At 38.1% G+C, this 14,145-nt stretch overlaps 1 protein-coding gene across 6 annotated transcripts in view; it reads left to right on the forward strand.

The window, feature by feature from the left end:
- ARHGAP21 (Rho GTPase activating protein 21) overlaps window positions 1-14,145 on the forward strand; it is a 111,868-nt gene that overhangs the window by 35,749 nt on the left and 61,974 nt on the right. For 5 of the 6 annotated variants that reach the window (XM_064407871.1, XM_064407864.1, XM_064407901.1 and 2 more), the window contains one exon: window positions 9,444-9,626. In XM_064407871.1, the coding sequence (XP_064263941.1) occupies window positions 9,444-9,626 (183 nt within the window). Of the gene's footprint in view, window positions 1-9,443; window positions 9,627-14,145 lie in introns of those variants that run through there. The other variant, XM_064407909.1, reaches the window with a different exon arrangement.

The following is a 14,145-nucleotide window of genomic DNA, read 5'->3' on the forward strand; positions in this document are numbered from 1 at the left end:
GGCAGCTCATAGTCTTGGATCTGAAAAAATTCCTATAGGTTGAAAGAGGCAGCCAGCCCTTGACAGCTGGTGCCTGTGCAAGGTGCTCTCACCACTTCTGTTAGGCTGCTGAGAGGATTCTTGTATCTTGTATGGAGCAACCTCAAACATTTCTTCAATGCTGAGGAGCAGAAGCATGCTTTCTTTGTCTCCTGTCTCTGATATTTCCAGATTACACTGTAAGGTGAGGACAGAGAATTTCCTATTCTTAACAAGCAATGACAGAAGAGCAGAGAAGGAAAAATTTCAGTTTAGCTAAATTAAGATCACATGATATTTTGCTGTTGTGCTAGCTACCAGCCCTGCAGATGTTTCCTTTCTTTCCAGTTTAAGGATGTAGCTGTTAAGAGGGGAGGCTTTTGCTAATGGGTCTATAAGAAAACAAGGAAGCTCTCAATTTCTCTTTGTTGTTAATGTTTTTCTGACTAAATTTAATATTATGAAGTCCATGTTTGTTGCTATGAATAACAAATTCAAGATACAAAAAAACCCCCACATCATGAAAATAGTTTGCATCTCTGTCTTGTGGAGTGTTTCATTATATACTTTTTACTCTGTGAAGTCTTAGCGCTGTTGCTTGAAATGGGCTGTTACTCTGTGGCAGTATAAATTATTGTCTGAAGTGCACTTAAATAGCTTTGTAAAGAATCCCAGTCAGTTAGTACACTTTTTGGATGTGTACAAGCAAATATATGTGTATATATGTACACACACAACACAGTATACTTAATTTTGTGTGTATATATGTGTATAAAACTAAAATAGACATATGGTAATTTAATGAATTGTAATATGCTAAACTGGTTACTATCTAGAGTTTAAAGCATTGTTCAAAAGGTCCAGCTATCAGAACTACCGTATGAGAAAACCAGAGCTTGTGCTGTCTAGAAAAAGAAAAACGTTACTTTAAGTCTAGGCAGCGCTTAGTATGTTGGAATTTTCCTTACTTCAAAGTAGAGTGACTCTTTCTGAATCTTACCTGGCCTGGGAAGCTGAAAGCTGCTTTCATTCAAGCAAGTATGTCTAGCTAGGCTTAGTTTGCAGAGCCACTTGGGGTGTTACTGCTTTTAATCCAGGAAAACTGAAAGATTTTCAGTTGAACAGACACATGGAGGGGACATTTTTGAGATATCCTTGCTGTAGATAGCCTTCAGCTTTGCTTTTTAGGTCTAGTGGTGAGACTGACATAAGCACCAACTGCATTACAGAGCCGCCTTTCATGAGCAGTAGAGTGCAGAAAGGCAAGTTTGAGCTGTGTAGTAATAACATGCACACATGGAGGTTTTTACTGTTTGTTTTCTGTGTATGCCTTGACCTTTATGAGAACTGAAATCCTTTATCTTGGAAATGCTGTTTCTCCTTTGAATGACTGTGTTTACTACAATGCTAGTACTACAGAAGTAGACAGAAAGTACACAGAAACATGTATCCCTCTGTCCTGCTTCCAAGCCCAAGCCAGCTCTGTAGCCTGCATGGTGCTTGACAGAATTTTATGTTTCCTTCCCTGTGCCTCCCAGCCATCTGCCATGCTGGCACAGATGCTTTGCTTTTGAAAGGTTGCAGATTTCCCACTTACTTCATGCATTGAGAGTAGTTATGTATTGCCATCTTAGTTGTCTTCCTCCATACCTGGTTTTGGTTTAGGATATGATTTATGTATTTTATTGAATTAAAGTGTTCAGTCCTGAGATGCACTTCAAAGTTTGGTGTCCTCACTAACCTCTGCTGCAGGCAAGCAGCTGCTGGATTTGTTATTGAACTATACCAGCTTCTATTCCATCTGGTGGGATTCACAGTCCTGAAAGACAGGTAGGTTTGCTCCCAGGATGATGTCCTAACACATGCCTGAATTCAGTTTGGTTAGTCCACCAAAAAGAACCCAGCTAAGTGCCATAATGGTGCATTGAAGTGGTAAGAGGTGAGCTCCTGTGCGGAACACACCTAAACCGTGGTCGCTCCATCAAGGGATGCTCACATCTTTATTGCCTTCCCTTGCTCTTAATTTTTTCACTGTGGGTCTCTGCAAGACCCATGAGGGGGCTGAGAGAGGGAGAACAGCTCATGGAGACCACCCTGCTGTTGCTGGGGCTGCTTGAGTCCCACCTCACCAACCCAGGTGAGCAGCAAACAGGAGGAGTGGCATTGCCTGTCTTCCTTTTAGTCTTGTTGTGATCGCTAATAATCTGATTCTGTTTTCTTGGTGTTTGATATTGAACCATTAATTGTAGTGAAAGTCTCTACTTGTAGTCATAAAGGATTTGCGTCTTCTTCAAGTGGTAGTTGAATTCTTTAGTTTGTTTGCCTCTATTACCCTTTCCAGTTAGTGCATCCCACTCAGCTGCTACACAAGAGAAATGTTAGTGATGAGGTGTCTCAGCAAATATCCTGCACTTCGTGCATGCATTACACTTGCCTGGTAAGAGATTAATGGGACCCCTAGTGATTCTGATTTCTGGTGTTTCCCTGAGTTTGGGAGTTGAAGTCTTCCTCTGGAAAGTCTTATTTTTTCTTCCCTTTCCCTCCAGCACTTAACAAAGAACTGTGGCATGGAAGAAGAGATGTGCCCCCAGTTCCAAAACCAGACAGCAGTGACCCCAGAGTGAGGGCCCTGACTAGACCAGCTTTTTCTGTCTCTGTTAATGCTATATACTGATGATTTTATGTGTGTGAACTCAGGCTGTGTTTATCTCCACATCTCATCTTGTGGTGAGTGTGGTTCTGTAGCTGTTTGATCTTTGGAGCTTTGAGGGTTTGTTTACATCTGCATCTCCAGTTTTAGGTGCTTCATGATGAGGCAGCCTCCTCTTGGTAGCTACTGAAAACAGGCTCAGCAGTTGCAAGCACTGAGGAACCAGGCCCCTCCTGCAGCTTTCTTAAACATAGAGCACTGAAGTGGCCAGGATGGAGACAGATAATTTCTGTCTGGTGCTCTGAGGGTCTTGTAACCAGTCAGAGATCTCTTGGGATCCATCTGAATGGGATCCATTTCCCTGTGGCCCATTCTGCAAAGAGGAATCCTTAGAGATGTTCTGGTGTAGGAAACTCCTCTGTGCTTCACTGCATCTATGTCTCAAACTGCCTGATTTTTATGTATGGGGAATGCTCTTACAGTGTCACTCTGTAGATAAAGGCTTTCTCAGTGGAGTGAACTAATTTCATTTCTGTGTATCAGCACATAGTAAATGTCAGCAGCCACATAAATATATGGTCGATACTGTTTGGTTGAATGTATTGTGGTGTGAATCTGTATTGCATTTTAGTTGTATGCTGAGAGTTCAGCTCATTATTGGATAGAGGGAAACTTCTATTTTTAAATTACAGTGATTTATTTCCGCTCGGCAAAGTTCACTTTGATAGGTGTTGATTACATTCAGCCATGCCCAAGTAATGTTTGTATTTCTAAAAGGTAGACAAGAAAAAGGATGTACTTTTGGATTGAAGTAGGTAGAGCATGTAGGTAGGAACAGTTACTTATTCTTTATTATCTGTCATCAGCTTAAATCTATAAATAAATTTAACATTATTCATTTTTTTAACTTTGTTGCTTGCTTAGTGTGACAGGTGACACTGGAGTAGCATGCAAAAATGAGTGCTCCAGTTTGACAGTAAAAAATACTGAAACATTTGGGATATTTGTTAATTAACTGTGTATGCTAATTTTGATGTTAATAAAGGAGGGACTTTTAATAATGAAGCTTTGGTATTATGCATGCACTGCTGCATTCGTCTTTGGAATTCGGCTGAGAGTTTTTTAGCAAGTCTAGCATGTACAGCTGTTAAATATTCAATTGGCATTTTTCTCAGGGTTTATTTGTCAGTTTTGAGGGGTTTTTTGCCTCTCTTGCTTTCTGCAGATTCTAGATGCCTTTTATTTGTGGTGTCAGTTACCATCCACAATCTTACATTGAGGATTTTTATAGATTTCCTCATATCTTACCAATTTGGCAGACTGATTTCTGACCATCCATGTGGTTTTGGAGAACAGTGTTGATTATACTCTGTAGCCGTCTTTCAAGGACCTAAAATGATGAAACACTTCTTTGAGGGAAGGACACTGTCAGTATATATCCTGACAGGTTGTATTTCCTGCCTGAATTTTTGTCTCTGTCAACATCCTACCTATTCAGGGCAAGATTACAAACTTTGGTAAACATAAGAGTCAGAAGTTTAGAAAAGTGGGTATTGGACACAGAAGCCTAAAATGATTTGGGTTTGGGGTTTTCTGTGTTCCAGTTGTCTCTTTGCAGTGATGTTTTTCAGTAAGGAATGAATGTATTTCCTGAGGCTAAAAATGATGGAACTGATTTATTTGTTTTGAGAAGAAGGCTGTGTTCTGAATACCTGGAAGATGGATTTACTTAATGTCAACTTTGTGTCAGTAATTACTTTTCTTCAGCTGGGAATAACTTCTGTATAAGATGTTTGTGCATTCCAGTTTGAATTAAAGACACATTAGAAAATTACCTCAGAATTACCTTTCAAATTAGAAGTTACCTCACTACATTGTTAGACTGTTTCAGTATGTGATCATAGTATTTGGATTTATAAATGTGACCCATTTCCCTTGAAATATTGGTTTATTAGCTTGAGAACTGAAAGAAAAATACTCAATTTACACCTTGTGTGAGTGATCCTGCTTCTCAGGTGCTACTAAGATAAAATACGGTCTTTTTATGCTCTATATGCCTTCCTATGCTGCAAATAAGATGTAGATAATGTATCTCAGAAAAGGTTGTGTAATCTTTTATATGGCTGCCTTATAGGTTTTTTCCTACACATTCTGTAGGCTTAGTCAGAAAAAGACCTTTTTACTTTTTCTTTATTAGCTTTTTAAAGAATCTATTTTGTTGTCACATTGAATAAGGCAAGACTGTCCTAGAAAAGCCTTTTTCTCTGCAGTAGCAGGCATTTAACAGGGCAGTTAGTGAAGTGATAGTGACTGAGTACAAAAATGGGGAAAGCAGATGACCCCGTACAAGAAATATCCCTGCTTTCAAGTCAGTGTAGCTATATTAGAGCACCTGGAATATTGTGCCTGTGTCTCAGGAAGATTTTAGGGATTAATAATTATTAATAAATATTTTTTCATTCGGCTTATGTCAGTAGTTACTGAAAAGCCCTAAACATCTCACGATGGCTGTTGAATCAGTAAAATTGGGTGACATCAGCTCATTTTCTATTCAGCACATATCAGTCTAGCTGAAGGGCCATATCAGATTTCACTTTTCTTGGTAGATGAGCTAAAAGTTGAACATTTGCTAAGTGCAGCTGAAGCAGGTGCTGCTTAGCACAGGCTGTCTCCATGTTGTGACTCAGGTACTGATAGATAAATCCCCTGGATGGTCTGGTGGTGGGGGAGGTTGTTTGGTTGGTTTGAGAATTGGGGGTTTTTTGTTTTTGTTTTAGTTTATTTTTTAAATACATCTGTAGGCTCTGAAAAATATAGTGTGGGAAACCCTTACATCTACAATGAGACTTCTATTTACATAATTTATTTGTGAACCATTTTGTATGGTAAAAAACCACATAAACCAAAACAGTTTAAAAAGGTAGCAAATCTGGATGCCAGTCCCATGCCCCATTTTTTTAAGAATAATTTTGAATTTGGGTACTGAACACAAAATAAAGATAGAAATTGATTGCTCATACCAACTTTAAAAAGGCTTGAATAATTTTTCCAGAATAGATGGTACAGTGTATCAATTATTTCTTGTGTTTTTTTCACCTATGAAGACAGTGTTCAGAACTTAGACCATACCTGTTTATCTGTTTAGACAATCAAGATGACTGTTTATAGCTTCAATTGCAGTTGCCTACAACTGTCACATAATGATTTTTAGCTTGTACAGTACTGTACATTGAGGTCTGTAAATTGATCAGAAGATTAAAAATTAGAGGGGCTTTAGAGAGCATGCCGACTGGATGTGTTAGCCTTTTTAGTTATTTTAGACTGATATAATGGGAAACTATTGCTTTCAGACTTAATTTGAAATAATATTCTTTACAAACATTAATGCTACTTACTGATTTCACAAAATTCTGTTACTGCATGTTAAGCTGCCACTGATTTATGTAGTTTTTTATAGTGCCATCTGATTTTTCATGGATGCTTTCATTGCTCAGAAAGTAGGGTTAAATGCAATATTAAAAACAAGGTTTACATTTTACAGTGCATTTAAGCATCTGTTGTATGTCCTTGCAATTGCATACAACAGGAAATGATGCTTTGAGATACTTTGTGCAGAAACCTTGTACAAAAAGTTCCCCAGAGAAATGATGCTTGAATCATTTTTAGTAGCCTGGGATTCTTCAGTCCTTGAACTCAATTGCATGCATTCTGATTTGGATTTTGAGGACTGAATCTATAGAGAAATAAACATACAGGTCTTCAGTAGGGACTATGGCACAATGGTCTTTGTTTTGTTAGATCTTATATGAAAATGAAGCATTCATTTCTCATTTCTTGTAATGCAAATGACTCTACCCAAAAGACAGATTCCCTTATGGATATGTGATACTTATATATTTGTAACTTGATATTTGATTTGCAAGGAAAACGGTAGGGACTTTTGTCTGTGCTAAATATCATCTGTTTCTTGCTTGCTGTCTTGCATCTTTGTTTTGTTTATGTTTTTGAGAACTTCTCTTGTTCCTTTATAAAGCTTTTTCTGGCAAGGGATATTCTGGTGTGTGTGCTGTGGTTGGAAGTGTCAGAGGGTTACTGAACAGATGTTGATTCTCTTTATAAATCAGATTGTTGCTTGTTTGAAGTGGTGGCTGAAAGTTGCTATTACTGAACAAGTCTCACATTTATTACTGATACTACTGGCTTTTTCTGTTACCCTGTTGGCAGACCTTGCAGGGGGTCCAAGGTTGGCATGAAGTTCACCTTTCCCTTTTAGTCTACTCTTTCAAGAAATAATTATTTGACTGTGGGTTTATGAGTAACTTCTAGTTCAATAACTTGTGAATGCTAAATGTTTAAATGAAATTACAAGGAAATTAGAGGTTCTCTTTGCTGCACTGAAATGCTGAAACTCCTATTTCTAAAAGCTAGTGAAGTTCTCTGTATGGGACTATTTTGAACGGAGGTTGCAGTACTTCTGTATGTAAATTATAGTCTTTAGTTTTTACACATACTAAAACTACCTTTTGGATAATTAAGGAGGTTTTTGTAAGAAAAAAAGATGTGAGTATATTGAAGACTTGGATTTTTTTCAGTGCTACATTTAAGCTTGCTGTTTACCTATTTCTAGCTATGGATATTTGCTTATGGACATTTTTCAATATCTGTGGTTGTTGGATCATTTGAAACTTCGCATCACGTGTTGTGTATAAAAAACTGAGAGAAGAAACAAAAGATTGCAAGGGAATATTAAATAGATGGGTTGCTGTGAGTCACTTGATAGAGGAAATCACTGTCATTTTTTAGAGGCCAGTGATATTTTTCTTACTAGGAGCTATTTCTTTTGCCAGTTTACTAGGATCAAAATGTTCTTACTGGCTCCAGTTTCTGCATGTGTCCTGAGACTGAAAGCCTGAAAAGCGACATTTATATGTGCAGAACTGATAAAATGCTCTTGTGTTCAGAAGCTGAACAAAGTGGTTAGGAACACCTCAATAACAAACTCCATCCTTAGGCTAAAGGATTATGTAAATTTTACTAATCTTTGCATTGTTTGAACTTTAAGCTCAAGCCTCTCATCTTGGCAGTTCTGCAGTGCTCACTAATTTTTTGTTCATTAGTCATCTAATTGCAGAGTCTTCTCTGTTTCACACTAACACTTTAAAACATGAATGAAGATGATAGAGGAAGACAGACTAGGCTGTGTTGGAGTCCTTCACATTTATAACTCTTCTTTACAAAATCTACCATTAATTCTTCCAGGCTGTTTGGAAGAGCAGCTGTCAAGCTGCTCTGGTTTCTCCATGTTTTCTTGTTCCTGAAGCAGCTCCATTTTTTGGCTTGGCTGTAGTGTCCGTTTGTATGTTTTTTTTCTTGCTGAAAACAGGGTTGTTGAAGGTAGGGAGGCTGGTCTTTGGAGCACTTGCTGCTAGTATTTGCTCATTCTCCCTGCTGGACAAAAGCAAGATGTGGATTTCTGAGGACAGACTGTGGCATCTGTGGATAAATGTGTTGTGTTTTGCATACCTGAATGCAAAATGTTGTTCTGGTGGATTAAGTCTCACTAAGGAGCTACAATATTTTCCTTGTATAATGTGTTGGTCTCCTTGTGGTTAGAGTGGAAATGCTCTGTGTTCTCTGTAGATGTTGGTTGGAGTTGCTGAGTCCACCTTGCCAGCTAGCACTGCAGTTTGAGATTCCAGCTCTAAGACTGAAGCAAAAGAGATTATTTTGGAGTAGGACAGGGAGAAACTGAGCAGTAAATTCTGGCACTGATCAGCCAGTTGCTGAGCCACAGCAGCAGAGCTACTGGAGGACAAGAAGGCTATTATTTCTGTTTGAATACCCTTTGAATAGGCTATAGGCTCTGGTATCTAAATTTGTTTCACGCATCGGTGAACTAGAATCTTTAGAGGAGGGTCATAGAATTTTGCATGCTTTCTTTGTGAATCCTGCCTTTGAGTGCTGGTGTGACACTCACTTTGAAAGTTGAAATGGAAGATTTTGTATAAGGCTGAGAAAGTAGATATTTTAATATGTTGCTTGAGTCATAGGTATATAAAACTACCCATAAGAAAAAAAACCCACTCCAAGATTGCTTATTTCTGTATGAGAGGAAGGATTGCAGTAGGACTGTAAAAGGAAAGGAGCTTTTTTACTTTTGTGTTTAGAATTTGCATACTGAAAAGTTCAGAGGCAATAGCTAAGGGTGGGAAAAGCAAAGGTGAAGTAATAGATATGACTAGAGGAAAATGTCTTACTGGAGAAGTTTAACCAATTGCATGTTCTGTTTTACTTGTATTAAGTCAGGAAGTAGTAGTCAAGAAAATCATCCCTGAATTGTGTGGGAAGGAGAACTTCATTTTGTGCTTGTATGTGTGAGATATGTACAGCCAGAAATGGGGTCCCGGAAGTCACATGTTTATCTCTAAATAGAAGGCAAATAAAACGTGCAAGCTGGCAAGCTGTACGCATTTCTTATGGTTCCTTCAAGTCTTTCATTGTTGGAATGCTGATTTTTTTTTTTTTTTAATATCTAACCTCATTTAAAATTTAAGTGTTATTCTATATGCAGTATGACCAGAGGTGCAGTGGTGTAAAGGATGCTGCTTTAGCATACACATTTGAAAATACTAATGATCATCAAGTTATTTTGGTTATGGGGGGAAAAATTCTATTTTCAAGTGTACAGGCATGTCTGGGAATTCTTACTCTTGTTTTCTTTTTACTTTATAATGATCCACATTAAAACTCCTCTGCATATTTTCTTCTCTTTTAGGCATCAAAAAATAAAGATGCAAAAGAGCAGAGTGAAGCTGTATCACCATCGGAGGAGGAAGAAACTTTCTCTTGGCCTGGTCCTAAAACTGTCGTGCTAAGGAGGACATCTCAGGGGTTTGGCTTCACCTTAAGACACTTCATCGTTTACCCTCCGGAATCTGCAGTTCAGTTTTCTTTTAAAGTAAGTGGAATTAATAATCAAGCACTTTTTTAATAAAAAGCCTTGTACCTTTTAGGGTCATAAATCCTGCTTACTTGAAATTAAATGCATTTATAGATCTGTCTGACACAGATGAAAGATCCCTTGTAAGGTGGTTGGGGTCATGACACTGTTTGATAGCTGTTTGCTGATCTGTTCCAATAAAATGGAATTGACTGACTTTGTCAGTTACTTAAAAATAATTGTATCACGGATAAGAGCAGTGGTCATTGCAGAACAGGTAAGTATTTCTCTGTACAGATTCTTTTTACCCAAAGCCAGTGTCATTACTTAGTTTGTACCTGTTCTGAAGTGTAGACTTGAAGGATATGAAGTTTGGATTTCATCATCGTTGTTGTTGTTCCCCTCCCCAGTTGAAGTTTGTCACACCATCACATTAAGAGATGAAGATTGTTTGCCTTGGTTTCTAACTGAATATCCTAAACTCAGTGTACATTAGAAAGACAGGTTTTGTTTCAGTGTTACATTCTTTCTGCTGAAAAGAGGATCTGTAGTTGAGATGACTATAAACAATATATACTGACCTACATTAAAAGACAACTTTTTAAAAGTATTTTACATTTTTTAAATTAAAAGCAAGAATATCTGAATGTTAAGTAGCTAATTGGTCTTCCTTGCTCTAAGCATGTACATGTTCTTTTTTGTGACTGAAGCTTTTGAAAGTCGCTGTAATAGGGGGTGTTGAGAAAAAGTCCATTTAATAATGAGAGGAATTTGAAAATTGAGAGAGGGTGTTTCTTAGTGAGTTCAAATAACATTTGCTCATTTAAAAGGGATCAAATGTAATAGTTTTCATGAGCCATGCTACCCCTCAGTTTTGCTTTTGCTTTTCCAGTTAGGTAGAAGAATAAATTCTTACAAAGCTGGGGAATGGGTGCTGAAGCTTTCTGGAAAGAGCATGAAGTGAATTGACTCATGTGTCTCTGCAGGTGTCTTTCAGTAAAGTTGTCTGTCTTGCCTACCCTTGGTGGCTGTAAGATTTCTTTTGAAGTAGAAAAAGCTTTGCAGAAGAAAGTTGGCACATTTTTCCAGTTTAGTGCAGCTATTCAGCCTTCACTTGAGTGCACAAATTCTCTTCCTTGACAAGGAGTGACTGAAGTTACGTGGAAGTGAAATTATTAGCAGTATCAGGTGATCCCAACATTTCTGTCATTAGCACAGGTAATAGCAGTCTCTGGTTGAATTCAGTGTGAAACAGAGGAAGGAGGGTGGGGAAGCCTCAGCCTTGAGCAGAACAAATGACATGCACTTGTAGCATCTCTCAGCAAGAGCCCCTATTTGTGCTGAGGGTGAAAATAAGTAGGATTAGCCTCCTTAACTAAGAAGTGACTGGATATGTTTTGGAAAAAAGCCATCACTAGATGTCTCTGAGGGAATCAATATGTTTTTCACATGCAAAAGGAGACAGGCACAAGGAAAGGGCATTATAAAAATGAAATACCAGTCCTTCCTCTCCAGTTGATATCTGATGGTTTGAGAGACCCAAGCAGTTCATAGTGAGCCCAGCACCTTGTCTTGAAGCTCTTAACTCCCTCTTTTTCTGCAAGAGAGATCTTCATGCCTTCTTAATTTTTTTCTCTATTTCTTCTCTGACATTTAGAATCTGATTCATTCATTCCTGTTTCTGTCTGATTTTGAAAAAGAAATAATGAGATGATTGGATACTGTAACACCTTTTGGTGGATTCATGGATTCAGTTACGTATAAAGATGATAAGGTTCATTTGGACAGAGCTCTTGTCCTGAACAGTTATATTAATTAACCTGAATGCTTATGTTTGCTTCTCTTCCTTTTAATGTCCTTGATGTGAAGCAAAAAAAAGTACAGATCTTACTACTTAATGAGTATTCATAGGGTGGCTTTTGTAGAAATTTATGTACCTGGGTTATGGTACGAAAAAATGAAATTCACCTATTGCCAGCCTGATCCTAATATGAGGCAAATCTGATTTCTCAGCTGTTCAGTAGGATCTTTGATCAGATAAGGTTACCAGCTAATTACAGTCCCTGTCATTGATTGTAAGCTTAAGTATCAGTCCTCTCTTTCCTCATTGATCAAAATTGTAAGTGCCTCAGAAGTCACAGATGTTTCATTTTGTGCTCCTCAAAGGAGTATAATAACAACGAATATAATTTGGTTTTCTGTTTTTAATCTTGTAGTAGCCTTGTCCCTCCTTCACACCTGAGGATGCAGCCACTGCTGATATAAGACAGAGATTACAGCTGGATGTTGAAGATGCCCTTTACATAACAGCTGGAGTCACTCAGTCCTTGACCTGTTTCCCAGAGCCACAGCTCCTTTGTTATCACAAGTGTCAGTGTGATGCTGGTGCTTTCCCTCTAGATCAGTGCAGAAGTCTCTATTGTTTACCCCAGGGTAAAAAGCATTCTATCTCCTTTAAATTTAGTGTTTTATTCCTCTCTGTCCCTTCTCCCCGCTCCCCCTAAGGAAAGCTTGCCCTATGATCTCTTAAACTTTACTGCAAATCAACATAAACTAGTCGAGGTAGTGAAAAGAAAGATAAATGTGTAAAAGTGCTTTTGAACAATCTTTCCACATTCTTGTGGATATATATGTTTTTGATTTTTTTTTTAATACTTACTGTAGGTTCCCATTCAGAAATACTGGTGAAAATGTCTCCATTTAAAGTTCTGCTCCAGTTGCTTGTGTTTTGCATGTTTGAAAAAGCTGTTAATGAGTCAGGTGGAATCCTGTGGAAAGAGGAGAACAAGATTCTTCGCAAGGGGGAACAGTAGCATCTCTAGAACATAGAGCATAATACTCTTAGCCTGCAGAGTGTGGTAAAGATCACACCACAGGTGCATAGTCCATGGGAATAGGGAGATAAGCTTTCTGTGTGCTGGAGAATGCTGCTGCTTGGAAAGCCACTGAGGTAGGTTTTCTTGGAAGCAAAGAATTGCATGCCAGAGGATGTATTTGAGTGGAGAAGAGTGGGCATTACTTTAGAAAATGTATAATCTGTTCTCTGGTTAGATGTGTTTGAAGTGATGAGTTTTTAAATTTTGAGAAGTTCAGTGTTCTAGTTGTTAGTTTAATAAAACCTTTGTTCAGTTGTAAAGCCTTTTTGTTTATTGTCTGAAGAATTCACTGCAAGGAAGGAGATCTAGGCAGGTCTGCCTCCAAGATGTGGCTGACTGCTCTGAGTCCCAAAACACTCTTGTCTTGATACATAAACTCCTTATAGTACTTCAGGATGTCAGGTGATTTTTTTTATTTTTGACACCCTTTCCCCATGTGAAAGTGATCGGTTATGATCAATTCAGGGAAGTGTCTCTGCATATTTTAAAAAGGAATGCTAGTATGTTGCATTTTGATTATTAATATTTTTATTATCTATATATAGTATTTTTATATCTAACTCATTTAGCATTCCATATATATGTAGTAGTACAGATCTAGGTCAAATTCAGGGTATTTTGCCAAGTTCTACTATCTTTTCATAGTTCCTGCATTAAAACAGCTTTTTAAGTACAAATCAAGGGTTTCTTTTGCACCATAATTGGCCTTAATAAACTAACTTATAAACACTGTGATAGGTTATGGAAAAATACTGTTGTCTGGTCAGTCTGTTGGGAGGGACAGCCCTGTGTGAAAAATGACCTTGGAAATGGAGGATGTGATTTGACACATTTCATTTTGGCAGAAGCACTTGGCTGTGCTTCTGTGGGGACACACACCAAACTGGGAATAGCTGCACATTCAAGAATAACCCATTTATGTATTGTGCTTGCTTCCCATGCCTCCTTTCCCTTAAGAAAGTGAATATGGAATGTGTGGAAGATTCCTTAAGCTAGCATTGCAAAAAACAAGTGTTGCATAATGCCTTTAACATCAGGTGTTCATTAGGATTTGTTAGAAGCACACAGTTTCTGCATGTGATGTTTGTTCTCCCAAGTTCATTTGTCTGAGAAGCAAGTAAGTGATAAATTCTTCTCTTCAGGTATGCGTGCAGCATATACTGACATGTTGCCACGTGTAAGGGGTGAATGTATGAGGGAAAGCTGGTTTCAAAACACTTGTGTTATAAAGCATTCATTCCATTTTTCAAAGCCTGATCTCACTGGCTTGATACCATGAAAAACTAATGTTTTGCAGCTGTGTTTGGTAACAGAACTTTGCATGACCGGTGACAACACCGACAAAACCCACTGCGGTATTTCCTAAGTCATGGCATTTCTACATTAGCTGAATTTTCTCTCCAGAAGCGTTTGTTATATAGCATCAAACCAAGTAGCATCCCATACATGTAACCCAGATTTTTCAGACTAGGAGTTCAATATTTCAGGTCCTAAAGATGTTTTTTCACTTGACAGATAGGGCCACATCTCAAAAGGTGCAGAAGTTACCCGTGTCTAATTCTGGGCTGCTGATTGTAGTTCAAAACTAGCTGACAGTTACAGGGCTTCAAGAGTAAGCAGTCATGGTGCTTACCTTCTAGTGTGCCATTTTTACCAAAGTG

This window comes from Passer domesticus, chromosome 1 (assembly GCF_036417665.1).
Source record: "Passer domesticus isolate bPasDom1 chromosome 1, bPasDom1.hap1, whole genome shotgun sequence".
NCBI classification, from domain to species: Eukaryota; Metazoa; Chordata; class Aves; order Passeriformes; family Passeridae; genus Passer; species Passer domesticus.